Source organism: Sycon ciliatum, chromosome 7 (assembly GCF_964019385.1).
Source record: "Sycon ciliatum chromosome 7, ocSycCili1.1, whole genome shotgun sequence".
In the NCBI taxonomy this organism is placed as follows: domain Eukaryota; kingdom Metazoa; phylum Porifera; class Calcarea; order Leucosolenida; family Sycettidae; genus Sycon; species Sycon ciliatum.
Genome location: NC_088649.1, coordinates 32296158 through 32317846, shown reverse-complemented (window position 1 = coordinate 32317846; position 21689 = coordinate 32296158). Strand labels below are relative to the sequence as shown.

Here is a 21689-nt window from a genome sequence, read left to right as displayed (position 1 = left end):
GTTCAAATTAGCAATGGATTCATTTAGAGCAACTAGGTGAGTGGGAAGAATGGAGGAGATGTCAAACTGACTGAAGTCAGGTATCTGGAAGGAATGGGAGGGCAGTGTAGTGTTGGGTGCAGGTGGTGATGCGGTACATGTCGGGATGCACAAACGGCCGAGAACAATTGAGTGGTCCGACTGACCGAGAGGGGCTGAGGGACGCGGATCGCAGATGCTGGCTGCAGTGTCAGTGATCATCAGGTCCAGAGCAGCCTCATTGCCTTTGTGGGAGCGGTGGGTCGAGAATGTGACGTGTTGCTGCAAGGCAAACATGTCAAGAAGACATGAAAGGTGGTGGCCTGCAGTGTCTGTTGTTGTTCCATACCAGGTGGAACATTTAGCATTGAAATCTCCCATGATGAGGACTGGCGAGCCAGGGGTCCGTATTTTAGTCAAGCAGCTTTGAAACGAGGCGTAAAAGTTATCTATCACCGACGGGTCGGTGGACGGTGGGCGGTAGACAGCCGCAATTTGGATGGGCTGCTGGCGCGAGGGGCAAGCAGAGGTTCCAGTGGATGGCGATATCTCTACCCAGGTAGCTTCGAATTGCGGAAGATGTAGGTCTGTACGGTGGGTAATAGGACCAAATGCACTTGATTTTACTAAGATAGCAACACCGCCATAGGCCAGGAAGTCGTTGGTGTTAATTTTATTCTCGGAGGTGGGTCGATCCCTTCGAAAACATTCATAGCCTGGGAAGGAGAGGGAAATTTGTGGACACAGCCAGGTTTCAGTTATGCAAACAACAAGGGGACAGCTGGTCGTGAGAAAGTCGGATAGCTCAGCAGATTTGTTTCTAAGGGAACGTGCATTGATACAGGCTACGGCAAAGGAGGCTAGGGGCGTTGAAGGATAGAAGGGTGTTGCGTTAGGGTCAAGTTGAGGTGTTGGTTTACTCATTGTTCAGATTCAGCCTGATCAGTGTGGAACCTCCATTTCCGGATACTAATTTTGTCAGGCCAGAAACCAGGCCCTTGGATCTTGTCTACACAGTTCTCTCCCACAACCAGGTGGGCATAAGCTGTACCAAAGTACCGTGATTCTGAGATTGAGCAGTGAAAAACTTCGATATCTTTCTTTTTACACCACAGTTCAATTGAGGCAGCATCGCATCCAAGGTCTACATTGCCAAGGTAGAAAGCCGTGCGCTTCACCCGCTCCACGCCCTGAAGGTCAGTGCGTTTGGTACGGGCTGGCTCTTTTGTGAACTGGCTTGTGATAGTGCGTTTCAGTGGACTACCGGTAATGTTGGTGTCGGCTTGTGCAGGGCGGCGGCGGTGTGGGTTTTGCCACCCATTGTCGCTTGTGCTTGTATCTTGCGTTTGAGGTTTGGCGGGCAGGTCAGGTCTGGCCGTTGGGGTACTACTTCTTGTAGTAGTACGTGTACTACCGTCCATGCTGGTGTGTGTGCCTGTTGGTGAGGCAGCTTTCCTTGCAGTGCTACTGTACAATTTCTCTTGGTCAGTGCAAGCTGGGGACGCTACGGGTACGGGATTTGTGGACTGCATTCTCTCTACTACTCCCTTCAGTTGAGCAACTTCTACTTGCAAGGAGACAATGGCGTCTGTCTTGCTCGTTCGAAGACATTCTATTTCTGAAGCCATGCCTTTTATAGTCTCGTTAAGGAGCTGAAAAGTGGAGAGCAGGTCGCTTACCATTTGGTCTGGTGACTTCCGTATTCCTAGTCCTTCCTTGCGAAGGGCAACAACCAAGTCTTGTCGGCCCATTGTCTCCGGGTTGGCCAGTCCTGTAGCTCGGGCAACTGTGAGCAGCTCCTCGTATGTCAGCAGAGCTAAGTCCATATCTTCGTTAGTCGCCATATTATTGAGTCATACATCAACACTAGAACAAATCAGTGTAGGTGCGGTCCTGCCGAAGGCAGCTACACCGGTGAAACAAACTCGACCGCGGAGCGCAAAAACTTGCATCCGCACTCTAGATATACAAAAAAAAAAAAAATAATAATAATAATACTAATACTTGGTCCGCGTCAGCGATATTGTCGCTTATCTTTGAGCTTTGTTTATATGTCGCCAATGCTTACTTGGCAGCCCATTTCATCCCAATTTTGGTTGGCAAGTTAGTTTGCTAGTACCTGAAAGGTCTAGCTAGAGTTCGAGTGGATTTCGAGAGCGACAGGTGGGTGATTCTGATTGATACAGCGCCGCATCAAAATAGATTATCTTGTTACGCTGTGCAGGCAAGAGCAGCGCAAGCCACAAGAAAGTAATCGGCTACTCGGAATCAGCTCCATTTTGCTGAACGGCCGAGATCGCTCACCTCAGGGATCGCTCATCAAGCTGGGATCGCAGCTCCCTTACCTCCAGCTCAACGCTCGGAGTATCCAGCGCGTTGTGGAGATTTGCAAGTACGACTCGTACTGTACGCGTCGTCGTCGTTCAAAATAAAATCTTGCAAAGAACGGCGTCTGATTTGAACCACACAGGGTGTCGTGCTGCCCACGCGAAGTCCTGTAGAGAAGGCGACCGTCACGATCGACTTCTCTTTAGAAAATAGCCAGGCAGCGGAGAGGAAGAGAGATGAGCTTGCAAAAGCAAGAGAGTCGATCCCGAGCAAAAATATTTGTCGCCAGCGCTGAGAGCAGTGACGAGGAGGACCGAAAAAAGTAGGAATCCTTCCTTGGACAATAAATTCCTCGCAGCTAGTTGTCATTCTATACCTTACCGTCCATCGTACCAAGTTTTATCACTTCAAGTGCACGCGTTCATGTCCAAAGTCTAAGTTCAAATTGTCGAAAGATAAGCGACAATATCGCTGACGCGGACCAAGTAAGTGAACAGGCAGTGATTTCTTCGCCCAGCCAACGCTTGGCTCTCGCAGAATGATGAAAAATTAAAGACGGTTGACCGGTGATGTCTGCATCATGTATGCTCCCCAAACTGTTGCTTGCTTGAAGAAGTGCGTGGAAGAGCCATCATAAATGTAGCTGATGATAATCACATCTGCGTAAACGACGGCATGAGTAGAGTGTTCTGAAACGCAGGAACCTATGGTAGTTTCAGTATCCCAGGATGAAAAAGCTATGCACTAACAAAGCCATCGACTCTGATACGGTCTTTCCCACACATACACAAAGCAACAAACCTTCGCAAGTCGGCGGCGCTGTGAACCCGGAAGGGTCTCTGCAGAAGCGGTCATAGGTGTTGTTTGTCAGAACGTATCCCTGGTCACAGGTGATGTTATATTCACTGAAACTTCCGTTGAAAGCTGACGACAAGCCCTGTGCAACTCCATTGCTTATCACTGGTAGACGGCAAAATACTGCAGAGAATGACATAAAGAAAAGCAGTGGGCGCAAGTGAATGCAGCTCCTTGGAATGAAACCAAAGACGAAATATACAGATAGAGTATTAAACAAAGACGGTATTTTACAGACTAAAGGGATGCAACAGCCATGCACCAACATACATTGATACGGTCTTTCCCCCCCCCCCCCCCACACACATACAAAGCAACAAACCTTCGCAAGTCGGCGGCGCTGTAAACCCGGAAGGGTCTCTGCATATGCGGTCATAGGTATCGTTTGTCAAAACGTATCCATGATTGCACGAGATTTTATATTCACTGAACCTGCCGCTGAAGGGTGACGGCAGGCCTTGAGCAACTCCATTGCGTATCACTGGCAGAAGGCAAAATGCTGCATAGAATATAGGAAAGGATGCAATAAAACGAGCGGACATCAGGGGGTGTTTCTATTATCTATGGTTAAGATCAGTGATTTAAACAACAAAACGCAGTCCACAAATCTCTTTCCATAATGATCTCACTTCTTGTCACTTGTGTGTATAATAGTGCATGTGAACTGCGTGCTTTGAGATCTGATTATTGCACAAGTATCGGAGACGTTATGGGAAGAAGATGATAAGTAAATAGCACATGAAAGACTTCAAACTAATACCGCGGGTAGAAACAGATTCTTCTGTGTAACTGCTCACGTTCTACATCAAGATAATGGCTTTAGAATTCGAACTGGGCAGAAAGTGATAAGACTTGAGCATGAATCTCGTGAGAATGGTTCAAACGTCAAGCTGGGTGAAAAGTGGGTGGTTGGGTTGTCAAGGTGAAAGCCCGTACACAAGACGGATTGTTCGTGTACTGGGCCATTCACTGCGCAACATATTCAACTGAACTGCCGAAGGCGGATAAAGTGCATTGAAGTCATGCACTACGTCCAGTTTCACAAGGCTTTACTAGAAGGCAATTCTGCAGCTGTGGTCCATATTATAATTTCATACCGTTGTGAACTATTATAATCGTAAAATCCCATTCCATGCTCAATTGAAGCACGGAACTGGTTGAAATTTGATTTTGAAGACGAGACTTGAACCTTGCGGCTAAAACAGGTCAATTGTTTTTTACGGCAACATTTTGCCGCCTTTACTATTGTGCGTTGTCCTGCATGCCTTCACCCTTCATAATGTTTGAAGTACTCACTGTCCAAGAAGAAGAACATGGAAAGGAGACACATTGTAATAATGATACGTACGTGTACAGCACATTTGGATGTCGTCGACGGCCGAGCGTGTTGTGGAAAACGAAAAAGGGTCTGAAAACGTGAAAGAAACCTGCACAAAAATTTACAAACAGGATTGTGAACATTCACCATAACCCAATTGTGATTATGGTAAGATATCTTATCTCGCAACCTCTTCACCTTTATGTTGCTGTATGTTGCTCTGTTTTGTTGTGTTTTGCGATGCTGTTGCTATGCTGTTGCTATGCTGTTGCTATGCTGTTGCTATGCTGTTGCTATGCTGTTGCTATGCTGTTGCTATGCTGCTGCTGCTGTTGTTGTAGTTATTTTATTTTATATTTTTACACAAAGAACAACTCGAAATGTGACAGGAACAACATTAATCACCTGCTCCACGCTTTAGAGGCACTAAAACATCGATTTTCGGCGAATTCAGTGGAAAATTTGCAAATTCGGCGCAATTATCGGCTATTTCTTCACAGCCATTGACTTCGTCATCTTTTCCTGCTGACCGATTTCGTTAATGCCTTAAGTCACAGTCACCTTTTGCAGCATAATGGTTACAGGGATTGTATTTGCATACCGTAGTGCTGAGGCACAAAACACATCGATTTTCGGCAAATTCAGTGCGAAAAATGCATACTAGTATTCAGCCAAAAGATCGGTGATTTCTTCAAAACCACAGTTTTCGGCGAATTTTTCGGCCGGCCGATTTGGGAAATGCCTAATACTGACACAAGGCAGAACAACAGAGACCAAATACTGACTGTAAAAAAAAAGAGAAGAAAACACGCGGGAACGAGTTACGCGGCAACTATCCACGACTGTAAGAAGATGATAAATGGTCAGAAAGTGCGATAGTTGCCGCATAACTCGTTCTCGTGTGTTTTCTTCTCTCTTTTTTTAAACATTTATTACTGGCTCAGTATCCTAGAATACTTACTCTGTGTCGCCGACTTAGGGTGATGAACCTGGTAGTCATCTTCACCCACCCACTCTCCACCACGCGAGTCTGATTCAAGATGGTCTGGGGAAACGCTGTAAGGTTCCTGACTGGTGAAGCCACCACTCGAAGGTCGACGGAAAGGCCTGCGTAATACCAGAACTGCAGATTGCAGGACACGTTCTCTTTTGGTTTGATACCACGTGATTCCAGTATGGCATACCGATCAGCAGTGGACTGAAACTCCGTAGTCAGGGAGTACCCTGTAAACATGCACAAATGGAATACCTCAGGAAATCATGACAGAACATCATGACAACGGAAGCGGATACTCCAAAGCAACAAACTTTCGGCGCATCTTTTGAATATTCGTCTCTTTTCGGCGTGACCCTCGGACCCTCGGCAGCTGAAATGTTGAATTTATATGCTGCAGTATGACAGTGCAAGCAGGAGGGCTATAGTGGATGAAATGTAATGTGGCCGAAAAGGATTGTGGCCCACGGAGGCTGAATTATGAAATTAATTATAACAGGCGGAAAATTTGTAGAAAATGCAGAAAGTCTGCAAAATGTTCGGATTTGAGTTCGGAGACAAAAGGGAGTCGCCCAATGGAAGTTACACCTTTGTTAAAGGCATCTTGTGACGAACTCCTTTTTGACCTAGCTCCAAGCTTTGACATAGCAGGTTTTGTCACGACTACATGCCGTCCTGAGTTACCATGCTCATACTGTAAATATACAAAATTTCGGCACTTCACGATTTTTGACATTTCGGCGGCGATTTATTTTCGGCGTGGGGTAGAGAGCATGGTATAGTGCGACAGATGCTGTGAAAATTTTCATCGGCGTTTTAATTTAGGCGTTTAGGGTCGGTGCCGAATACAGCCGAAATTAAATAGCTGCCGAAAATTTGTATATTTACAGTACAGGATTGTACTGTTCGCCTTGCAAACACCGACACTCGATTGATGTCCTTGATCACGAGCTGATTCTCATCTTGTGGTTGAAAGCATGCAACCTATGCTATTCATGAGTTTCTATTATTCTAGATGTATTTATCTGCGAATTTGAATTAATTCAAATGAAAAATATTTCTAGACGGCTTCGTCTGCAAACCATGGGATTGTGGACATCCCACCAAAACATTACAACTATCACTACTGAGCCAGAGAATGTCCAGTAAAACCTAGTGTAAGCGACCACCCCACGGTGCAAGCAAAAGCGGCTGTTAAAGCCAGGTGGTCTTTTAGAACCAGGTCCCAGAATGTCTGTGTAGTACTGTCGGTGCATTGAAAAACGGTCCTTCAAAGAGCACTTGGTCGCTAAACACAGAGGTCGCTTAGGCCCTTATCACACTGCGTTCAAAAGTCGCGTTTGCGTCTGCGTTTTCTTCGGTTTTTGACGGTCGCCTAGTAAATGCCATCACGTGACGTTATCGCGAGCGCCAAGGTTTCCAGACGCACAGCCGCAGACGCAGACGCAAACCAGGGGGGGGGGGGAGGGGGTGGTCAAAACCGAATCGCGTAAACGCAGATCGGACTTTCTTTATCGCAGCACTTCCTGCATTGTTTTTGAGTGTTTTCAAGTGATTCTCAAGTGTGCTTTTCAAATCTTCATTTCCATCTAGTTGCTGAGGCCGGCGAGGGTACTTCTACTACATGTACTGATTGATTTTGGATTCGCGAGGCATGGAGCTGATGCGAGCTCGTGGCTGAGGTTGTGCTGACTAGTTGGCGACGGCTAGCCTAGCTGGACGATGTGCCTCAACAACGGAACTGCCACCCCAACACAGGCAACGCAACGGCTGCAGTCTTCCCATCGACTCCCATTCCCCCAGCGCCACTGACAAAGGACATAGGAGCAGAAACAGAACACTTCTCGATCTCAGGAAAATAAATTCAACATCCACGGCCACCTCAAGATCGATTCCCCACATTTTTGTATTTTCCCGCGCGCACAGATTTTGACGCAAACGCTGAAAATCACAAGTATAGTATGATATCACGTCTTGCGTTTTCCAATCTCAAACGCAAACGCAGACGCAAACGCGACTCAAACAAACGCAGTGTGATAACGGCCTTACACCAGGTTGTACTGTGCAAAGTAGCAGCAGCAATTATGACGACAGAAGTAACGCTAGAAGAATTTACCTTGCCTTCCCATATAGGATTCTGTACGTTCCCAATAGTTGGGTGTGTCTGAGGCGTTTTTATAGCCCCCAAAGCCCTCCTCAAATGTTACTGCGTCACCACATCCTGAAGAACAGGAGACAATGGACAACAAGGTCAGTAGCAATTTTACGTCTGATGATCGAGTCAGTCCGTGAAACTCAGAGTTACGAATAAAGAACTGCTCGTCCGTCTGTCTGTGTATTCCGCTCTTTGCTTTCGGCAAATTGAGCCCTCTACGGACTGCGGATGAACTTCACATGGAGATGATCCTTTATAATTATTGATTTATAGAGCAAGAGTGGCCAACATGATTCACATACATGTAGATAGATTTTGTTATAATATTATTTTTCAAGACATTTTGTCGTTCTAAACAACATCGTCAACGCATACGACTTGTTCTAACTCTGTGAAGGAATTGAACAGTCCCGAAACTGTGCACCTCCTGAATTTCTGACATATCTGGAAAATGGTCTAACTGCATAATTATTTTCTCTACGGTGTTAAGTTAACAGTTGAAGATTGAGCACTCACCTTCATTTGTGTTTCCGCTCGTCATGGAAACATGAGTTGCCAGCGCTATCACTAACAACACTAGCTGCATTGTGCTTTGTGTCATCTAATGCGGACATGCAGGGAAAGGCATTTCCATTGGAATACATAGTCACAAACATTCACACACGCACACCGACGCACACAGACAGACATACACACACAGACAGACACACACACACACACCGACGCACATACACACACACACACACACACACACACACACACACACACATACATGCGCATATACATACACACATACAAGCCTACATGCATAGAACAACATTGACGTCATAGTGCTCAATTTCCGACATACAGAGCTTGACTACAAATCAAACAAAATACTCAATCTGCAGGCAGAACTGTTTCGTCCTTTGTGATCTCAGTGGCGCAGCACAGAGGAAATGAGGCCGAACAAAATACCAAACAAAATAATGTATATTTCAACTCAGAGTTTCATGCTGAAAAGCAATCATCAGGACTATTTCAGCTTGTGCTTGTCCTGGTTGCGTGCACCTTCCCCTCCTATGTTTCGACTAAAACTTAGAACCTTCCAACTCAGACTTCCAACTTGGAAGACGGCTGCTGGCGTGCTCATCCAAGGCGTGCTCTAGTAGAGCTGATTGGCAGCATTAGAACGTCACATCATCGTCCAGTGTCGCGCAATGTTATCGCATGAGCTGATTGTCAAGTAACTGGTGGTGTTAGAGGACATTATAGCGTGATTTGTAGTTCCTTGGTCCTTTACTTGGCATAACACTAATCCCTGCCTCTCCATCCGAGTTTAATGCATAACACCATCAATTCCAAATAAGGAACAGGGAAAAGAGTCCACATACAAATGGGCTCCGTCGAAGAGCCATCAGAGAGATTGTGAAGCATTCCATATGAGCACCAACTGGCGCATTACATCCCTGCACTTGGGTATACTACATGAATCAAGAGTTCAAACTTGTTTTGGGATCTCCATACTCCTCCTACTCTCGTGCGATTGGTACACTTCACTAGAGAAAACCTTCCCAAAAAGGACAAAATTAATGTTTCATGAAAGGCCAGATACACACTGAAGTACACCCATACCAAGACCAAGACGCCATAAATATGTTTTATGGACGATTTTTCGTTCGTGCGTGAGATCTATCAAAGATGTACTATAGAGAATCGTGACTGTGCGACAGGACCATCGACTCTAGCCTCCTTTCGACAGTGACTCACCCAACATGATCTTCCCCCGATGTGTGTGTGTGTGTGTGTGTGTGTGTGTGTGTGTGTGTGTGTGTGTGTGTGTGTGTGTGCGTGCGTGCGTGTGTGTGTGCGTGTGTGTGTGTGTGAGGTGCATCTAAATTCCTAATCATGGTCGAAATAACAAAAAAGGTATGTTACAGCATCAATGCAAGCTTATTCCCTATTTCACGATTGCATGTATGGCGATGATCAAACACGAAAACCAGGGAGTCGTAAAATACCTTTTATTTTATTTTTTATTTTACGACTCCCTGACGAAAACCAACCCATAACACTGTACTATCATTATGCAGGTAGACGATCCACACTGCAGACTACAAGGTTGCTACGTTTGAACTTTCCATATTAGTTCTAGTTCTGAAAGACTGTCAATGGCCAAGTATTGAACTCTCCTCGGTAATGCAGTGGCACACAGTTGGGAACGGCGCGCAATATCAGTACATACATGTACATATAGCTGGATACGGAAACATAGCCAACATAACGAGAGAGCTTGGAAGCTCAGGGCCCTACGCTATGCTTTTTTGCCTTGATGACCTAGACAAAAAAAGCATAGAGATGTTATAAATTCTTATAAATTTCTCCTTTTTTTAAGACATAACCTGGAATTCGAACCCGCACTATCGCCCTGCATGCATCCCCCGATACACTTCGCATACATACTAATTCTTCCAAGTTGCTTCACGTTATGATCTTGCATTTGAAAGCCCTATTTGAATATGCATTGTGGCCAGCCGTCTTTGATGGTACGGTACGGGACAGGTACGGTCGAGGATAATACGACACCGTCTATCGCCTTGATGACCTAGGCAAAAAAAGCATAAGGATGTTATAAATTTTTCAATTCTCCTATTTTTTTTAAGGCATAACCTGGGATTCGAACCCGCACTATCGCCCTACATGCATTCCCCCATACACTTCGCATTCATACTCATTCTTCCAAGTTGCTTCACGTTATGATCTTGCGTTTGAAAGCCCTATTTGAATATTGCGGCCAGCTGTATGTGGCCAGCTGTGTTTGATGGTACGGTACGGTACGGGACAGATACAGGATAGCGCCAGGCGTGACACAAACACACAAACAAACACACAAATACCAAATTAAAGCTGTGTGGACCCTGGCTAGCGCCAGACGTTACTGAAGTAACGTCTGGCGCTAGCCAGGGTCCACACAGCTTTAATTTGGTGTTTGTTTGTGTCACGCCTGGCGATATCCCGTATCTGTCCCGTACCGTACCATCAAAGACAGCTGGCCACAAACAGCTGGCCACAACATTCAAATAGGGCTTTCAAATGCAAGATCTTAACGTGAAGCAACTTGGAAGAATGAGTATGAATGCGAAGTGTATCGGGGAATGCATGTAGGGCGATAGTGCGGGTTCGAATCCCAGGTGATGCCTTAAAAAAAAATAGGAGAATTGATAAATTTATAACATCCTCATGCTTTTTTTTTGCCTAGCTCAATTATAGGTTTCATGTATATCCTGCTGGTTTGTCTCCTCCTTTGCCTTCTTTGCCTTTTATTTGTATTCTTTTATCTGTTTTACTGCTGTGGTTGGCTTTCACCCTTGTCTCAGTTTTTACTGGCCGTCATCATGATGTGCCATGAGATAATGATATAAATACATACAAAAAGGTTATCAAGGCGGTAGACGGTGTCGTATTACCCTCGCCCGTACCTGTCCCGTACCGTACCGCACCATCAAAGACGGCTGGCCACAATATTCAAATAGGGCTTTGAAATGCAAGATCATAACGTGAAGCAACTTGGAAGAATTAGTATGTATGCGAAGTGTATCAGGGGATGCTTGCAGGGCGATAGTGCGGGTTCGAATCCCAGGTTATGCCTGAAAAAAACATCCCTATGCTTTTTTTTGTCTAGGTCATCAAGGCAAGAAAGCATAGCGTAGGGCCCTGAGCTTCCAAGCTCTCTCGTTATCATCATGTGTGAGAACTAGACCTGGTCTAGTGAGAAGGCATTCTACTGCCTGTAATTCTGGTGAAGTAAAATAAAGTAACAACAATATCTCCGCACTATCGTCTCTTGCCCGTGTCTCTTCATGTCACCCTTTTTTTCTTCTTCACGTTGTGTGTACGTTCGCACCAGGTTCCTTTTCATGGAGCAGTTCTCCATTGTAGTGAAGGGCCATAAAAATTACATCATAATGAGTTATAACTAAAGGTCCACCAAAGCAACCAGGTCATACTGCACATTCAGCGAGTGAGACCACAACTGACCATCAACCATCAACAACAACCGACAACAACCATCAACAACAGGCCCTTAGCAGCCCCATTTTGGTTGGTCCGGCAAGATCCGAACTCGATGCCCCCCCCCCCCCCCCCCCCCCGAGCCCACACTCCTAATAGTCCTACCGTGACATATGCCGGTACATGTACAGGTACAAAATGTACATGATTGTACGTGCATGTACATGCATGTAATCGTGACCATGCAGAGTGACATAGGGCGAGAAAAGGAAGAAGGATGTTCTGCATGAGTGAGGAAAAAGGGCATCAGCATGTTGTGTCCGTCCAAACAGAACTTGTTGAAGCCTATGAAGGCATAGCAACAGTATCTAAACGCATGTGATAAAAGAACCAAAAATGGACCTTTGGTCCCTTGGAGGAGGAGAAAGGACATTGCAATGGAGGAATGGTAGGAGGTCATAAAGTACAGGACAACACCCACATGGATCTATGTACATGGTATTTGCAACAACATGTACATGATATGTACTACTACAGTAAGATCGGGCGCCGAAGAACGCAGGGGCTCGAGCGCAGCCTAGGAAAGTTCTTAAATTTTAGATTCTAGCCAGACCGTTCTTATTCCCACGCGCGCGCGGCGAGTTGAGTGACGTCATGACGTTTGTCATGTACATGTACATGTACATGTAGTGCAATGTAGTACTTCTAAACTAGTGGGTGTCGTAAATAGGAATGACTGTACATGTAGCAGTTACTGTTTACACGTGTACATGACATGTACTCACCTCCCATACATGTACAATGTATACAATTTTAAAAGTGTTCTTAAATCTGATAATTCTAGCCTGGACTGTTCTTAAATTTTGCCGGTTTTCCAGCCTGGGTGTTCTTCGGCGAGGTGTTCTTCGGCGCCCGATCTTACTGTAGAGTTCAAAGTATATCCTCTTGCTATCACCATGTACTACCTCTACTTATATACCTCACTACGGCTCTACTTATTGCACACATCATGGGTGGACATCCTGAGCTGCTTACATGTGTGAGCTCCTGCTTTTTTTTTGCTTTTTTTTTTTTTTTTTTTTTTTTTTTTGGCCGAACAATGGTCCGGCAGCTACCGGACCTGCCGGACCGCCTGCTACGGCCCTGATACAACCATCTGAGTTCAAATTCACCATTTACTATGCCAATTGTTTCACTCCAAGTCAAAGCAACAAATACACTGCTACGCACGACCTCATTGAGCCTATTCTAGGGATTGAGTTCATTTTTGCCTCCCGGGTGCAATGCTTGAGTGCTTTTCTTTCTCTGCATCATCATTAAAAAAATTATGCAGTCAATAAAACACGCTTCCTAACAAACAAACCGCGCTATCTGGTCCAAAGGAAAGTACAAGTCAACATTTACCTGAGCCATGTCGCATGCGGTCGCAGCAGAAGTTCCCACCAAGCACTGGCCTAGGCAGACGGATCGATTTCAAAAGCAAAGTCAACGCGTTGATTTCGTCAGTTTTTAGACAAATATCCAGGACCAGAACGATAACAGTCAGATTGCGATGGTGCTTATTCTGCCCGGCTCCAACAACGAGCTCAAAAGATTAGTTCAAAAGGATCTTCAAGGTATAATTCAACAAGTAGGGTCTGGTCTTCACGATACACACAAAAGTGTAACAAGCTTCGTCTTCAACAAGTCTCAGTATGAAATTGCCCGGCTTGGTAGAAGCAATGAGCAAAGCAGCACATATCCTGACACGATCACTGATGGCCTCGAACCCTTTTGTGCAATCAATTGGTGTAGGGTACCGAGTCCTAAGAGTACCACCTAAGTCCTTATGAGGGCACTAGCGGTCATAACAATAAGGAATTGCTACGCACATCATAGTACGACGGGCAGGCGTGTATATATGTGTTGCATGCGAACTTAAAGGGGCACTCCGGGAATTTTTTCGGTGGTGTGTTCTCTTCATGGGGGCCTTATATGCTGTGCTAGACCCAAAGCACCGGGCAATCGTGTACCGTGGCTTTGTCCGCCCTGTGTTAGAGTATGGCATGCTGGTGTGGATGAGCGCAGCCCCCACCACCTTGGCCCGCCTCACTGCCATCCAGCGCCGTGCCCTGCACATAATTGGAGATGGATCATACCTCCCGAGCCTCGACATTCGCCGTACCGTAGCAGGGCTCTGCTTTCTGTACAAGCTGCACTTTGTGGAGGGTCCGGAAATGGTGAAAGCCATTCTGCCACCATCAGCAGCCGCACCGCAATGCCGCATGTCTACTCGTGAGACAACCAGATCTGCAACACATCATCCATCACAACTCACCAGTATTCTTCCTCCTCAGTCACAAAACAACACGCTCCGCTCATTTCCCCACTCCCTCATCGCAACGTGGAATCAGCTCCCACCTACCCTTCTGCAGTCTCCCCCTTCTCGCAGAGGTATGCACACGTTCAAGAAAAACGTCAACGACCACTTGCGGCACAGCAAGTGGGAGTGGGCCACAGACAGGCTATGATCTCTGCCAACACACCAGCCTAATTATTCTGACCGCACTCCAGCTCCCTTCTACCCCTCTTTGATCCCCTTCGCTCAGCCTTAAAATCCGATTATCAGTTCACTCCATCTTCCTACGGTGCACTGCTTTTACTATTGTTTTGTCCTATCTCAATCCCAAATTCTCCCCATTATCGTTTGCACAGCCGGTGCTTCCCTCTTGGATGACCATGTTTCTTTTCTCCTATGTATCGGCGCACAGGGGTAACGATGATTCCGAGACCTTTGGTCGGAGGAGTTACTTTTGCCCCGCCCCCACTTCCATCCAATATGCCATCGCCCCGCTGTGCAGCATCTGATGGTACTGTGGAATTCAGTAAAAAAAAAAATATATATATATATATATATATATATATGGGCCCAAGGAATGGGGAATCGCGAAAACTAGACCCAAAAAGTTGATATATGAAGCCAGGGAGCTAGCCGGAGGGCCAAGTGCTTCATAATCATATCGACTTTTTGGGTCTAGTTTCCGCGATTCCCCATTCCTTGGGGGCCATATAAGGCCCCCATGAAGAGAACGCACCACCGAAAAAATTCCCGGAGCGCCCCTTTTAAATAAGTACTTGGAGAAAACGCCAGATTTGGACGATGTGCATATGATGTGCTGGTGTGAGTATAATTGTAGTGTTTTAGTCCGTGACTCACAACACCCAAAACAAAGCACAACCGTAGTTCACTTGTCCAGTACGCAACTGGTTGAATATTACAGAGTAGAGCAATATAAAAGGAAGATAATGGAGGTAGTCCAAACACACGAGATAGCTAGTATGCAGGAATGGATGAATGCCAAGTGCGGTCATTCGACACTTCCATAAGGTCTAGCATTACCAACAATAGTCTGGCCCTCAGGTGATTCACAATGTCTGTGGTTACAAACACCACAGTCCTCCCTTCTAAAATGGTACATACATACATGGATGTGTAGTTCCGATATGATCAACATGACCGGGGTTGTTTCTACTTTCTACAGGCCCAAGCGAGACACTTGCTTGCGTGTCCGCAGCGATCGGCGTAGAGTCGGAGTCGGTGAGGCGTCAGTTGTGTCGTTGGTAGCGTCAGCCTCGTGCTGTTGTAGCACTGCAGCCGGCTCAGGCTCGGGTGCTTCTGCTGCGGTCGGGTGCTGCACTGGAGGGAGACATGGTGCAGCCACAGATTGTGTCGGCTCATCCACCATGAAGGACGGGTGTCCCGCACGTAGCTGATCCAGGTGTCGCTTCCACTGTGCGCCTTGGCTGGTGACAATCATGTACGTACGAGACCCAAGCTTCTCGAGTATGGTCGCTGGGATCCATCCGGGATGGTTGGCGTTCCGGTAATCACGTGCTAGAACGGCGCCTCCAACCTCGAAGGATCGTGCCTTGCCAGGAGGCTCTCCGGTGGGCGTCTTGGCATTCTGTTGTGCCGTTGACGGTCGCAACAAATCCAGACGTGATCGTAGCTGACGGCCTAGGAACAGCTTCGCAGGCGTTGTGTTTGTAGCCGGATGGACTCCTCGGCGGTAGCTCATCAAGAACCGGTCAGCAGCAATCTGTGCAGGTGTTGACTGTGGTACTGCCTGGATTGCCCGTTTAAAGGTCTGGACGAACCTTTCAGCTTGGCCGTTCGTCGCTGGATGATACGGCGCTGAGCGTCTGTGAGCGATACCGTTCGAGGCGAGGAACTCGGCAAACTCTGCAGATGCAAATTGTGGACCATTGTCGCTGACGATGAGGTCTGGGCAACCATATCTGGCGAATACTGTCCTGAGACTCGCGATGGTAGCCAAAGACGTTATGGAAGGCATCGGAATGACTTCGGGCCATTTTGAATGGGCATCGACAATGACGAGCCACATCGTTTGCCGCAATGGACCAAGGTAATCTACGTGGACGCGCTGCCACGCGCGGTCTGGCATGCTCCATCGGTGCACTGGTGCTGCAGCAGGTTCGCTCTGGACACTTTGGCATCCGAGGCATGCTTTGACTGCGTCTGCTATGTCGCCGTCAAAGCCCGGCCACCAGAGGATGCTTCTCGCCAATGCCTTCATTCGTACCATTCCTGGATGGCCTTCATGAAGCTCTGTCAGGACAGCTTTCCGGGGGTCCGGCGGAATGATGACGCGATTGCCCCATAGCAAGCACTCGCTGCTAACGCTGAGCTCGTTGCGGCGTTGGAAGTTCTGCTGTAGCTCTGCTCTTGGGCACGACTTCGGCCAACCTTGTTGCACATAGCGATGGACCTCACGCAATAGCGGGTCGCTGGCTGTTGCCTCCTTGATCTGCTCCGCTGTTCGCATTGGTCCATGTAGAACATGTTGACCGCTTCCTCTGCCGTATCTGGAACTGGAGGATTTCCTACCGGCAGGCGTGACAATCCGTCGGCGTTGCAATGCTTGTCTGTTTGGCGGTACATGATCGTGTAGTCATGTCCGGCCAGGAACATCGCATCGCGTTGAAGACGTGCTACGGTCATAGCAGGCAGGCCTTTCCTCGGGTGGAAGATTGATACCAACGGCTGGTGGTCCGTGAGCAGCTCAAAATGCCGGCCGTACAGGTAGTTGTGGAAGCGTTTCACACTCCACACGATTGCGAGCGCTTCACGGTCGATCTGCGAGTATGCCTGTTCCGCATTCGAGAGCTTTCGAGAGGCATATGCGATCGGTCGCTCTTCTCCAGGTGGCAGGATGTGCGACAAGACCGCTCCAACCCCATATGGTGACGCATCACTTACGAGACGAACGGGCAGTGTCGGGTCATAGTGTGTGAGCACCTGTTGGGATGACAGCACCTGCTTGACCTCTTGGAAGGCTGGTCGGCACTCATCTGTCCATTCGAACGCCGCTCCTTTTTGCAGCAGGGCTGTTAGTGGACTCAGGATAGTTGATGTAGTGTTTTAGTCCGTGACTCACAACACCCAAAACAAAGCACAACCGTAGTTCACTTGTCCAGTACGCAACTGGTTGAATATTACAGAGTAGAGCAATATAAAAGGAAGATAACTAGTGGAGGTAGTCCAAACACACGAGATAGCTAGCATGCACGAATGGATGAATGCCAAGTGCGGTCATTCGACACTTCCATAAGGTCTAGCATTACCAACAATAGTCTGGCCCTCAGGTGATTCACAATGTCTGTGGTTACAAACACCACAGTCCTCCCTTCTAAAATGGAACATACTTCTGGGACTAGAGTAAAGATCGTAAACGTCAAGAAGAAGATTGAGACATAGAAACATGAGCATACAGTGATGTGTAGTTCTGACATGATCAACATGACCGGGACTGTTTCTACTTTCTACAGGCCCAAACGAGACACTTGCTTGCGTGTCCGCAGCGATCGGCGTAGAGTCGGAGTCGGTGAGGCGTCAGTTGTGTCGTTGGTAGCGTCAGCCTCGTGCTGTTGTGGCACTGCAGCCGGCTCAGGCTCGGGTGCTTCTGCTGCGGTCGGGTGCTGCACTGGAGGGAGACATGTTGCAGCCACAGATTGTGTCGGCTCATCCACCATGAAGGACGGGTGTCCCGCACGTAGCTGATCCAGGTGTCGCTTCCACTGTGCGCCTTGGCTGGTGACAATCATGTACGTACGAGACCCAAGCTTCTCGAGTATGGTCGCTGGGATCCATCCGGGATGGTTGGCGTTCCGGTAATCACGTGCTAGAACGGCGCCTCCAACCTCGAAGGATCGTGCCTTGCCAGCAGGCTCTTCGGTGGGCGTCTTGGCGTTCTGTTGTGCCGTTGACGGTCGCAACAAATCCAGACGTGATCGTAGCTGACGGCCTAGGAACAGCTTCGCAGGCGTTGCGTTTGTAGCCGCATGGACTCCTCGGCGGTAGCTCATCAAGAACCGGTCCAGCAATCTGTGCAGGCGTTGACAGTGGTACTGCCTGGATTGCCCGTTTACAGGTCTGGACGAACCTTTCAGCTTGGCCGTTCGTCGCTGGATGATACGGCGCTGAGCGTCTGTGAGCGATGCCGTTCGAGGCGAGGAACTCGGCAAACTCTGCAGATGCAAATTGTGAATCCATTGTCGCTGACGATGAGTTCTGGGCAACCATATCTGGCGAATACTCTCCTGAGACTCGCGATGGTAGCCAAAGACGTTGTGGAAGGCATCGGAATGACTTCGGGCCATTTTGAATAGGCATCGACAATGACGAGCCACATCGTTTGCCGCAATGGACCAAGGTAATCTACGTGGACGCGCTGCCACGCGCGGTCTCGCATGCTCCATTGGTGCACTGGTGCTGCAGCAGATTCGCTCTGGACACTTTGGCATCCGAGGCATGCTTTGACTGCGTCTGCTATGTCGCCGTCAAAGCCCGGCCACCAGAGGATGCTTCTCGCCAATGCCTTCATTCGTACCATTCCTGGATGGCCTTCATGAAGCTCTGTCAGGACAGCTTTCCGGTGGTCCGGCGGAATGATGACGCGATTGCCCCATAGCAAGCACTCGTTGCTAACGCTGAGCTCGTTGCGACGCTGGAAGTACTGCTGTGGCTCTGCTCTTGGGCACGACTTCGGCCAACCTTGTTGCACATAGCGATGGACCTCACGCAATAGCGGGTCGCTGGCTGTTGCCTCCTTGATCTGCTCCGCCGTTACTGGGAGTGGTTCGCATTGGTCGATGTAGAACATGTTGACCGCTTCCTCTGCCGTATCTGGAACTGGAGGATTTCCTACCGGCAGGCGTGACAATCCGTCGGCGTTGCAATGCTTGTCTGTTTGGCGGTACATGATCGTGTAGTCATGTCCGGCCAGGAACATCGCATAGCGTTGAAGACGAGCTACGGTCATAGCAGGCAGGCCTTTCCTCGGGTGGAAGATTGATACCAACGGCTGGTGGTCCGTGAGCAACTCAAAATGCCGGCCCTACAGGTAGTTGTGGAAGCGTTTCACACTCCACACTATTGCGAGCGCTTCACGGTCGATCTGTGAGTATACCTGTTCCGCTTTCGAGAGCTTTCGAGAGGCATATGCGATCGGTCGCTCTTCTCCAGATGGCAGGATGTGCGACAAGACCGCTCCAACCCCATATGGTGACGCATCACTTGGGAGACGAACGGGCAGTGTCGGGTCATAGTGTGTGAGCACCTGTTGGGATGACAGCACCTGCTTGACCTCTTGGAAGGCTTGTCGGCACTCATCTGTCCATTCGAACGCCGCTTCTTTTTGCAGCAGCGCTGTTAGTGGACTCAGGATAGTTGACATCTTCGGAATGAAGCGTTGATAGTAGGCGATGAGCCCCAGAAAACTGCGTACTTGCGGCACATTCTCCGGCGGTGGAGCATCACAAATTGCATCAACCTTGCTCGGCACCGTGTGCATGCCCTGTGCGCTGATGGCGTGGCCACAATATTCCACTTTCGGCTGAAAGAAGTGGCATTTGGCCAGGTTGAGCTTGAGGCCCACATCAGCGAGACGTTGGAGCACCTTCATCAGCGTGTTGAGGTGTTCCTCCGGTGTGCGGCCAGTGACGATGATGTCATCGATCATGCACTTAACGCCTGGCAGGTCTCGTAGCAGAGAATCCATGGCTCGTTGCCATAGCGCGGGAGCAGACGCAATCCCGTATGGGAGACGGTTGAGTCGAAACAGACCCAGATGGGTGTTGAGCGTAAGCAGGGGCTTCGACTCATCGTCCACCTCCATCTGCGTGTACGCTGCCTTCAGATCGAGTTTTGTAAACTCTCCAGAGAGTTTTGTAAACTCTTGCCCTCTGGAGAGTGAGGCAAAGATCTCCTCGATGAGCGGCAACGGGTGTTGGTCGATGTGGAGCTGGGGATTCACCGTCACCTTGAAGTCTCCACATAGCCTGACCTCGCCGTTTGGCTTCAGAACAGGTACCACAGGTGTTGCCCATTCGCTCCACTCCACCGGAGTGAGGATTCCAGCAGCCTCCATGCGACGTATCTCTGCTTCAACCTTGGGTTTCAGCGCCATTGGCACCGATCGTGCCTTGACAAACTTTGGAGTCGCATCAGACTTCAGCGTGAGCTTGGCTTTCGCCCCCTTGAACAATCCTTGTTCATCATTGAATACCGCTGCAAATTCACGTTGTAACTCCTGGAGTGAGGATTTCACATTCCTAGCCGCCAACTCTGTCCAGTTGAGGCGAAATTGCTGGAGCCATGTGCGTCCTAGCAATGCTGGGCCCTCGCAGTCGACCACGTACAGCTCAGCCTCCGCTTGCTGACCGTTGATGGTGACAGGCAAGCGCAGCACGCCTCGCGATCGAAGCGATTCACCGTTGTAGGCTTGCAGCACCAGTTTTGCTGGGCGAAGCGGGTGTTCGGAGAACAAGTGCACGTATGTTGCGGCTGGTAAAACAGAGACACCAGCGCCCGTGTCTACTTCCATAGATAACTCCTGTCCCGCGATCTGTGCGGTTATCGTGAGTGGTGCTGGTGGCTTTCCGCTCGACTGGATCTTGGAGACACGCACCTAGCGAATGCTGGACTGGTCGTCCTCGTCGCTCGCAAACAAAAATAGTTGTGACCTGTCATCGCTGAGCCTTTGCGCTTGAATGATCTGGGTCGCGGAGTTGGTCGCGCTCCTGGCTGCTCAGCTGGCTTGCTTCGGCAAACCCGCTGCAAGTGGCCTTTCTTACCACACGCATTGCAAACTTCGTCCTTGTAGCGGCAGTCAGGCGCCTTGTGTCCAACGCCACCACAGCGAAAACACGTAGATCGTGCACCAGGCACAGGCTTTCTCGATAGGGTGCGAAGTTTGTGGACACCACCGCTAGCGTTCTTCGTATCCGTCGCGGAGACTTCCAGAGCGTCCCTGGTGGCCAGCTCATCAGCCAGCGCGTCCTTGACGGCGTTGTCGAAAGACTTTAAGTCAGTGCGTCCGTGGCCAGGAGTTTCCTCCGCGTACCTGCACTCCTCAGTCCGCAGACGAAGCGATCTCGCAGAGCTTCTGCAAGATGGGCATTGAACTCGCAGGTCCTTGCCAAACGGCGAAGTTCAGCCACGTAGGCGGCGATCGATTCTCCTGGACGTTGGTCCCTCTGTTAGAATCGGTATCGTTCTCCAATGACAAGTGGTTTCGGTGCGAGATGTCTTTTTAGAGCCGCGCAGAGTTCCGCAAACGTCTTGTCAGTTGGGGCGTTCGGGGCCAGCAAATCTTGCAGCAGTTCAAATGCTGGACCTCCGATGACCGTGAGCATCGTTGCTCGCTTCAGGTCATTATCATCGATGCCGTTGGCTGCCAAATACTGCGTCAAGCGTAGTTCTTCCGTCGACCAGTTTCCGCCAGTGACATCAAACAACTCAATGTGTCCATGAGTCGCCATAGCCGGAGCTAATACTAGTAATGCTCGGAGCACACTAGAAAAACAAAATCTTCGTCGCCACTGTAGTGTTTTAGTCCGTGACTCACAACACCCAAAACAAAGCACAACCGTAGTTCACTTGTCCAGTACGCAACTGGTTGAATATTACAGAGTAGAGCAATATAAAAGGAAGATAACTAGTGGAGGTAGTCCAAACACACGAGATAGCT

General features: G+C 48.6%; 2 protein-coding genes across 2 annotated transcripts in view; both read right to left on the bottom strand.

Annotated features, from left to right (window-relative positions):
- Positions 1–13346, bottom strand: part of LOC135821340 (uncharacterized) — a 31903-nt gene extending 18557 nt beyond the window's left edge. Inside the window, exons 1-7 of the mRNA XM_065334403.1 lie at positions 13063–13346; positions 8185–8269; positions 7630–7734; positions 5481–5743; positions 4550–4628; positions 3524–3700; positions 3148–3324 (exon numbers count right to left, since the gene is read on the bottom strand). Coding sequence (XP_065190475.1) covers positions 3148–3324; positions 3524–3700; positions 4550–4628; positions 5481–5743; positions 7630–7734; positions 8185–8269; positions 13063–13071 — 895 coding nt within the window. The 5' untranslated portion in view covers positions 13072–13346. The remainder of the gene's footprint in view (positions 1–3147; positions 3325–3523; positions 3701–4549; positions 4629–5480; positions 5744–7629; positions 7735–8184; positions 8270–13062) is intronic.
- A 1827-nt stretch (positions 13347–15173) lies between these two features.
- LOC135821850 (uncharacterized protein K02A2.6-like) lies at positions 15174–16484 on the bottom strand. The gene has a single exon (XM_065334847.1). It carries the CDS (start codon positions 16482–16484, stop codon positions 15174–15176), a length of 1311 nt encoding a protein of 436 aa, XP_065190919.1.
- Between the last annotated feature and the right edge of the window lie 5205 nt (positions 16485–21689).

Excerpts from the sequence above, each read along its gene's own strand:
- LOC135821850 (XM_065334847.1), bottom strand. The coding sequence starts at position 16,484 with ATGCGAACAGCGGAGCAGATCAAGGAGGCAACAGCCAGCGACCCGCTA.